At 35.6% G+C, this 9369-nt stretch overlaps 1 protein-coding gene across 1 annotated transcript; it reads left to right on the top strand.

The window, feature by feature from the left end:
- The first annotated feature begins 637 nt into the window (after nt 1-637).
- On the top strand, nt 638-8101 carry LOC139886495 (uncharacterized). The gene is made up of 13 exons (XM_071870331.1): nt 638-1620; nt 2365-2753; nt 3411-4046; nt 4152-4192; nt 4880-4948; nt 5060-5160; nt 5607-5685; nt 5781-5879; nt 5966-6034; nt 6166-6215; nt 6326-6407; nt 7182-7276; nt 7592-8101. The coding sequence occupies exons 1-13, from the start codon at nt 1106-1108 to the stop codon at nt 7743-7745; spliced, it is 2379 nt and encodes a 792-aa protein (XP_071726432.1). The 5' UTR covers nt 638-1105; the 3' UTR covers nt 7746-8101.
- Nucleotides 8102-9369: the final 1268 nt, after the last annotated feature.

The raw sequence follows: 9369 nt of genomic DNA, 5'->3' as shown, positions 1-9369 counted from the left end.
AACGCATTATTCGTTATCTCTAAGGCACGTTGCATCTGGGGCTGCATCTAACCCGGTCCTCTACCAACACTCTTGTTGCTTACACAGACGCAGATTGGGGTGGATGTCCCGACACTAGGCGCTCAACTTCGGGTTATTGTGTCTACTTTGGTGACAACTTAATTTCTTGGTCTTCTAAACGTCAAACTAATCTATATCTCTCAAGTGCAGAAGCCGGATACCGAGGTGTGGCTAATGTCGTAGCTGAGTCATGCTGGCTACGTAATCTCCTCCTAGAGTTACATTGTCCAATTCAGAAAGCTACACTTGTTTTTTGCGATAATATAAGTGCCATCTATCTTTCGGGTAATCCTGTTCACCACCAGCGTACGAAACATATTGAGATGGATATTCATTTTGTTCGAGAAAAAGTTGCAAAAGGGCAGGTTCGTATTCTACACGTTCCAACTCGTTATCAAATCGCATATATTTTTACCAAGGGGCTCCCAACGTTACTCTTTAATGAATTTCGATCCAGTCTCTGCGTATCTTTACCGAAGACTTCGACTGCGGGGAGTAATAGCTGTGTATATTTAGTCAACTACTTATTTGTAGAGGATATCTTGTATATTATATCTTGTATGAATTCCATAAATATGACAAAGTTTGTCAGGGAGAACATACTAGAAGATATGGTATTCATGTATATATATCGATGGGAATGAATGAGAAAAGCACACAGTTTATTTCTTTCACCCATTTCAGTATATTCAAGGTAGTTTGTGTGTTTTTATATCATTATTCTATTTGGGTGCAATCATAATCGGTTTTTGCTAGCTTTTTGATATTGTGTTTTTGCTAAAAAAAAGTTTGAGAGAAGGGTTTGAAGGAAATTAGGTTACTTGATCAATGTGTTTTTATGTGGAAAGTATGTGAAGATGGAGATAGAGTGTGTTTTATGATGTTTGACGTTTTATACATAAAATTGGGTGTCAATTTATTAGTTTCTTGATAGAGGTTTCTGTAATTGTGTAACAGAAAAGGGGTTTAAAAGATCAAAGTTATCAGTTTGATTTGATCAGTGCTTGTGAAATTTTAACTTTTTTTGATTTGTGATTTCTTAAAAATGAAAACTTGCAAGTCAAAGAACCGGTTTCTTAAAAAGTTTGTGTATTTGATTGAAAAAATGGATGAAAACAACAAACAGAACAAGAATGAAGTACCACCAGCTGAGGAACTATTAAAAAAGATCCAAATTTTAGAAGAAAGTCATGCTCATCTCAAACAAGAAATTTCAAATCTTAATATGTCCGATGACCAGCAAAATTCTGACCGGCAACGGTCAAATTCGGTGTCTCCTCGCCGCCCTAGCCGGAGAACCATGGGTGGTGGTGGTGGGGTGTTTGAGGGCGGTGCTGTGGCGGTGTTTAAAATGGGTTCAACTTCTTTTCGTCATTCTTCGCCACTGAGGAGAGAAACGCGCAGTGTTGATGTTAGTTACAGCAATGATAACAACCTTGCCACGTGTAATGAAGTTGGACCATCAGCTGTTAAGCTAACGGAAACGCAGTACTTGAATATATTGCAATCAATGGGTCAATCTGTGCATATATACGATCACACTGGTCACATAATATACTGGTGAGTTAAGCATTTTAATTGAATTTCTTCTTTGGTTTTAATAAACTTTGGTGATTATAAATTTATTTATAATGTTCAAACACCCTCTTAGGATTTGATTTGTGTCAATTTTTATTCTTGAATTGTGAGGGTTATTCAAGAAAATATAAAGCTTGAACCTTTGATGTATTTAAGTCCTGAATTTATGTAGGAACCGTATGGCTGAAAATCTTTATGGTTATTCAAGAAAACATAAAGGTTGAATCTTTATGGCTGAACTTTGGTGCTTATTATGTGGATTTTATAATTTGGCAACTTTTGTTTGAGGAGCAAGGATTGTCGTCTTGTCGATAACGAGTTAAGTAATTCTTAAGTACATAGAGTATTTAACTCGCGAACTCTATGATTTCGCTTTAAAAAAATTACATAGCCCTTATAAACAGGACTATGTAGTTCAGTATATATGATGATATTGCTGTAATCATATTAGGATTTGAGTTTATACAGATAAATATCAATATTTAACTCTGTTTAATGAAAAACAAACAGAGTTAAATAATTAATATTTATCTTATTAAACTCAACTCCTCATATAAGTGTTCTTAGCTTGGTGGTGAATAACTCTGTTTATCAATTACAAAAGGCTTATTTAAACACCCCCCAAGGATTTAATTTATTTCAATTTTTATTCTTCAATCAAGGGTTATTCAAGAATATATAAAGGTTGAACCTTTGATGTACTTAAGTCCTGAATTTATTATGTAGGAACCGTATGGCTGAAAATCTCTATGGTTATACTGCTGCTGAAGCTCTTGGTAGAATACCGAATGAGCTTCTAATAGAACCTCACAATTTACCGTTGGCTGACGCAATTTTGCAAAGAACGTTAAAGGGAGAAAGTTGGTTCGGGCAGACACCGATCACGAACAAAAGAGGCGAGAGATTTGAAATTATAGCCACAAATACTCCTTTTCGTGATGAAAACGGGACGTTAGTTGGGGTTATATGCGTATCGAGTGATACACGCCCATATCGAGAGATGAAACCCGTTGGAAATATTAGTGCACCAAGAAGGATTGCTTCAGCTAAATTCGGACTTGATCCTCAACAACCGCTACAAACTGCAATTGCTTCAAAGATATCGAATTTGCTGAGTATTTGAAAGTAGTTTTCTTTTGTTAGTCGAGAATTGAATGGGTAATAAAGGACCCACTTTTGAATACTCGGGTCTCGTGAAAAATATTATGCTTTGTTCGAAATAGTTTTGATTTTTTACACCCTCAAATTATGGTCAAAGACTTGTTTATGCTAATAAGATCTTCTACCTATCACTGTTATAAAAACCCCAATTACTCCCAATTAATATCCTTGATTAGTCCTTTTAAGAACAGACCGATTCGACTTTCCATATTCCGTCTAATTAATTGTACAACGTCGGTTAATGGGTCAAAATCGGATTTGTTGGCCAAAGTCGGTCAAAGTCAAAATTGGTTTGACATTTCAAGATGAATTTAAACTTTAATTTTAGAGTTTTTGAACAAATGAACGATTATGTTTTTAGACGATTATGTTAAACTTTTTTGTTTTTCTTTTATATTTACACGTATTTATTTTGAAATTTATTATTTAAATGTATAAAAAGTCCAATCCGATTAATCCTCTATTAATCTCCGAATTACCAATTACTCCATCGAAAGTCCCTACCGGTTACCCCCAGTAGCGAGTTTTGCAACCTTGCTACTATATCTGCTCATTGACCGATTACTGCTAAAAATCCCAGATATTATATATGTAATAAAGGATTTTGATAGTTGAAAACATGAAACAGGCTACAAAAGTTAGCAACAAGGTTAAATCAAAAATGAAAACCGGAGAGAATTTCACGGATAATGAAGTTGGGAGCGGAGAGACTCATTATTCAGAAAATGACGTAAAAGCCCCTGATCATAAAGATGATGGATATTCAAGTGGGGCCAGCACCCCAAGGGGCGATATCCCTCAATCACCGTTTACCGTAAAACTATCAACAGATTCTGGTGATGAGAATGAAAACAAGCCCGGGATCCACAAAATTTTATCTTCAAAAGCAGAAGCATGGATGGGTAAAAAGGGAATTACGTGGCCATGGAAAGGAAAGGAAAGAGAAGGCGGTTCGTCAGATTCAAAAACGGGTCGATTTGGGTTTAATTGGTCACATAATGATCAAGAACATGAGACGGGTCAACAAACGAGTTCGGTCAAAGTAGAAAGTCAACCGTGGGAAACGAGTAATAGGAATGAAGCTTCGGGGCCTTGGTCTTCTTCGTTTAATGTTGATAGTACAAGTAGTGCGAGTAGTTGTAGTAGCACAAATAGTAGTACCATTAATAAAGCAGATATTGATACCGATAGCTTGGATTGTGAAATCTTGTGGGAAGATTTAGTGATTGGAGAACAGACTGGGCATGGTACTTTGTGTTTATCGAATCGTATTATTTGACATATGATGATAGTTAATCGTCTTTCCTATTTTGCACGTTTTTGATGTTTTACTTCTGCATGTATTTTGATAGGTTCGTGTGGGACGGTATACCATGCACTTTGGTATGGATCGGTATGTTCTCCATCTTTCCCTTTTGCAAATCAGTTGTTACTTTATTCCTTTTGTTTACCAACTTTTATTAAACAATTAGCGAAAGTTAATGATGTTGATTTTGATCCGTACTTTTCTTCAGTTGAGTTAATATTGAACCCGTCAAGGGTATTTTAGACATTTGAGCACTTGTGTTAAACCATATGCTTTTTAAAGGGTTGTAACTTGCATTAATTACTGGAATCTTGTGGGCTCAAATCAATATTCAGTAATTCAGTAATTAATATTGTAATAAGAACAATTGCCAAATATGCAATGTTGTAAAAGTCTACCGAGTCAGCCGACACGTCAGTTTGGGGACTAGCCTTGTCGCGACTTGCCCAAAAATGCCTATAAGTCGGTCAACGCTAAAAAGTCGGGTTGAGTTGGGCCAAATCGGGTATGAGTCGGTCAAAGTCAGTCAAAGTCGAAGTTTCAAAAATTATATATTTTTTAAAATTAGATTTTGTACCATATGTCTATGTTTGATATATTTATGTGTAATATATATTTGTTTAATTTATTTATTACTAAAAGTCAACGTTGGTCAACGCCCAACTGACTTTTACAACCTTGCAAATATGTAGATAGAAAGTTTACTCTCTTAATGGAAAAAGTTTTAAGTTTATGAAGGCATTAAGTAACCTAATGCATGTTTATGTATTGTAGGATGTTGCGGTCAAGGTTTTCTCAAGGCAAGACTATACAGATGATGTAATATTATCGTTTAAACAAGAGGTAATGCACGGGGCAATTGTGTTTAAAAGCTTTAGTTGTACGAGACTAAAAGTTGCATTTTTCATGAAAATTGTTTAAATTTCATCTAATCGGTTAATTGTGAATTTGAAGGTGTCACTCATGAAAAAGCTTCGGCATCCAAACATTCTACTGTTCATGGGTGCTGTAACCTCACCTCAACGTTTATGCATTGTCACCGAGTTCCTTCCCCGGTTCGTCCTTAATTATCTTTACACGTATGCACGTTTTACGTTTAGGGGCGGGTCAAAACAACTAGGTTTTGCTACACGGCTGAGTCAGCCTGAAATCCGTTTTTCCAATAATTATTTTTGCACTCTGATATGGGTTAAAAAAAAAAAAAAAAAAAAAAAAAAAAAAAAAAAAAAAAAAAACTGTAACTTTAAGAGGTTTTAAGCATTAATATGAGCAACTTTTGACCCTTTTAAACCGTTACCGTTATAAATTTTAAATTTTAACTTTACCCTGCAACCTAAACAATTCATTCATAAGTAAATGGGTCTACATTGCCATCTCCAAGTCCACCCAAATTTTATGTGCACTCGGATACTAAACATACTCCTGAAAAACCTGGATTGTGCGCACACAGTCACACACATACATTCAATAGCTAAGTGGATTTTTATATTATAACATGCAGTGGCAGTTTGTTCCGGTTACTTCAAAGAAATACAACTAAATTAGATTGGAGACATCGCATTCATATGGCCATGGATATAGTGAGTACAAATTTCCTTTCATTATTATCATTTTGTGGGTCCCATTTGTATGCTATGAAATGTAGTATAAATTCTTATACTCGTTGATCTTATAGGCACGAGGCATGAATTATCTTCATCATTGTCACCCACCTATCATTCATCGGGATTTAAAGTCATCAAATCTTCTTGTTGATAAAAATTGGAACGTGAAGGTTTGTTTTATTCTCTCTGCTAACTTACGTTGTATTCATTTTGATAATATTATATAATTTTCTCATACATTTTCGCAATAAAATAGGTTGGGGACTTTGGCCTTTCACGTATAAAGCATGAAACGTACCTTACAACAAAGACGGGGAAAGGAACGGTAATTACTGTTATAACCTTTTAGCTTTACTTTTACACATGTATTATATATAATATTATACTAATATGTGGTGATGATTAATAAAATATTTTTTTTTATCTGTTGACATGTTACATGTTTTTTATGTTTAGCCTCAATGGATGGCTCCTGAAGTTCTTCGAAATGAACAGGCAGATGAAAAGTAAGCTCTTGATAACGTTCGTATTATTTTGGTAACATCTAAATGTGTATGAATTTTCCATTTTGATAATATTATTTTCCATTTTGATAATATTCGTTTAAAATTTGTAGGTCAGATATATATAGCTTTGGCGTGGTATTATGGGAACTTACTACCGAGAAAATCCCCTGGGATAGTCTCAACTCAATGCAGGTAAAGTCTTTCTTCCAAAGTTTGACTTTTAAGGTCAAAGTCAAAGTTCTCTGTAACCATGTTTTTTGAGTATATAGTAGAAATGAGAAACAAAGTGAAATGTCTGTTTGTAGTTGGTAAGAATTTTGTCGGTGCTATCGGATCAAATAATTTTTGTGTGTATATAATGTCAATGTAGTTGAAATTTTGTTGGGAGTTTTAGGTTGATGCATGTTCTTTGTTCGATCCAGTGAACATTCAATTCGTATAAACACTTTCACAATATTGTCTGGTTACAAAACCGGCATGAGATTACTCAGATTTCTCCATGAATGTCCTACTTTTAATGCATTGGCTCTATTTTTGAGTCAACAGCAAGTAAGTGTCGATTTATTGGTGTCTTGACTGCCGTTTAGAGCCTAAATTAAATTCCAGGCAGGATTTAAAACCCATGAAAATTTGATTCCGCCATTTTCATGGCGTCTCAATTATTTTTATTTTTTTTGCTATTTAAAAAAAAATTCCTACTTATTGGCCGGAGGTCCACTCGGAAGCAATCTCTTTATCTTTATCCGTCGAATAGAGAGAGGGATGACTTTCTCTACTTTTGAGAGTGTTTTCACTCTGAGTGGAGAAATGACTTGTTTATATTCTCGGATAGGGGAAGGATTGTCTACATCTCACCTCCCCCATACACCCACTCATGTGGTATTGGGTTTTGTTGTTGTTGTTGTTGTTGTTGAAAGTTTGTTGTTTGACCTCAAAAGTCAATATCTTTTTTTGTGTATTATACAGGTAATTGGAGCTGTAGGGTTCATGAATCAACGACTAGATATTCCTAAAGACTTGGATCCACAATGGGCTTCTCTTATCGAAAGTTGTTTCTGCAGGTTCAACTTTTATCTCTTACCAATTAAATTTTATAAGTAACGCCTCTTTTAGCGACTCTTTCTTTTTTTTCGTGTTTACATCTTTAAGAAAATTGAAAACTCGACAGAAAACGGTGTTTGAATTTTTTTTTTTCCCACATTTTTGGTTTTGATAAAAAAAAAAGTTTTGCATCATCTTGTAAACACGGGTAAACGGATAAATTTTTCTCTATTCAGGCTACCCGTTTTCCGTTTACACTTGATTTTACATTGTTGACTATTCAATGTTACATTTGTATCCTAGTCTTGCTAAAAAAAAAATTATTTTGGACTCAGTGAACCACAATCGCGACCAACGTTCCAAGAAATACTAGAAAAACTTAAAGATTTGCAGAAGACATTCACAGTTCAACTTCAAGCAACACGGAGCGCAACTGCCGCTACCACCACCACTGCTGCCGGAGAAAACGATAGTCAAAAGGAATCCTAAAACAAGACAAACAGAAATCACTTTGACCCTTTTTATCTTGCAAATGTTTCTTTCACGTGTGTATTGTTGACCCAACGTCTCAAGTCGAGTTGGTTGTTGTTGTTAAAAGATCACGGTTGTCAAGAAAAACGGTATGATTAACCGGACACTACATATGTACCATTGTTTTGTGATCCATAAGGAACACTTTGCGATTGTTTTGTATAGAGTATGTGAACAACTTTTTAGTAGAATTGTATAAAGAACTTTATGCACATTTGGAGTTTTAGGGTGATACGTGTTCTTTGTTCGATCCGGTGAACGTTTAATTCATATAGACATTTTCACAATATTGTCCCGTTACAAAACTGGCGTGAGATTACTCAGATTTTTCCATGAATGTTCTAATTTTAATGCGATTGCAAGTTTTCAACACATCTAGTGTCGAGTAAATTAGAATGTATACAATCACATTATATGTGTGACAAATATACAATATGCTATTCTTGTGTTGTGTTTGATTGTCTCACTCAACCCTGTATTTTGAACTATTCAACATTTAACGTTTTATGACATAATTACGTGCTGAATCATTCAAAGTTTAAATACTCATTTAGCTATTCAACATCTTTATTTTTTTAATCAGCATTATGGGATTACCCAGGAGGACAACCATCTCCCACAGTTGCATAACTCGCTCCAACTGCTGCTCAGGAGAAAATTCGGCCCAATCCGAGGGCATGGGGGTAAAAAAAAACTCCTTCCCCTACTGCCCCCGCAACGCGATGTGCGAAAGGCACCCTTAGGTGGAACTCAAAGGTAAATGGGCAAACTTGTGTCCAATGATGCACCACACGGGAGTCAAACTTCAGGCCTCTCGTTAAGAGAGGCAGACCACTACCACATGAGCTACAACACAAGGTTTAAAATCGTATTAGTTATTCATGTGAAAATCATTTGTAGGGATGGCGCCCGCGAGTAATGGGCACGGGTTCTATATACCCGCGACCCGCCCATCGGATTTCTTTTTTGCACGTTGAGACCCGTTACCCGCCCACGGGTAAAAACTTTTCGCCCATGCCCGTGACCCGCGGATACCCGTGACCCGCGGTAAACCCGCGGGTAATAATAATATACAACTATTTATTAGAAAATCCCAATACTTTTATTAATTATAAAACTATATGTACAAACTATATGTGTAATGACGTGAAAACTAAGTTTTTTCTTGTATATAATATTACATTTTTAATCATTATTCAAATACTAGTAAAATAGCTTTTACATTTAATAATTGTAAGTATTAATTCATGGGTAAATTTAGAAAAGTCTCATGTATTCACGGGTCGGTTTTACCCGCAACGGGTAGCATATACCCGCGACCCGCCCGCGGGTATAGATTTTTACCCGTACCCGTGCCCGCGGGTAAGATTTAATGATTTTACCCGCCCATAACGGATCGGGTACCCGCGGGTCACGGGTTTTTTCTCGCCCATTGCCATCCCTAATTCATTTGCAATGGTTACTATAAAAGTTGTTCTCATTCAAAACCAAAACCTTTCGATCTTTTATATTTTGAATTATTTAACGCTTAATAATTATCTTTTATCTAAATCATAACTTCACATGTCTTGCACATAACTGA

The sequence above is a fragment of the Rutidosis leptorrhynchoides genome, chromosome 1 (genome assembly GCF_046630445.1).
Source record: "Rutidosis leptorrhynchoides isolate AG116_Rl617_1_P2 chromosome 1, CSIRO_AGI_Rlap_v1, whole genome shotgun sequence".
In the NCBI taxonomy this organism is placed as follows: Eukaryota; Viridiplantae; Streptophyta; class Magnoliopsida; order Asterales; family Asteraceae; genus Rutidosis; species Rutidosis leptorrhynchoides.
This window is presented reverse-complemented; position numbering and strand designations above follow the sequence as displayed.

What these genes read in the sequence shown, in the direction of transcription:
- LOC139886495 (XM_071870331.1), top strand. Translation starts at nt 1,106, where the DNA reads ATGAAAACTTGCAAGTCAAAGAACCGGTTTCTTAAAAAGTTTGTGTAT. An exon ending in GTCACCGAGTTCCTTCCCCG is followed by an intron (nt 5,161 to 5,606) that starts GTTCGTCCTTAA and finishes TATAACATGCAG; the next exon opens with TGGCAGTTTGTTCCGGTTAC. An exon ending in ATAGTCTCAACTCAATGCAG is followed by an intron (nt 6,408 to 7,181) that starts GTAAAGTCTTTC and finishes TGTATTATACAG; the next exon opens with GTAATTGGAGCTGTAGGGTT.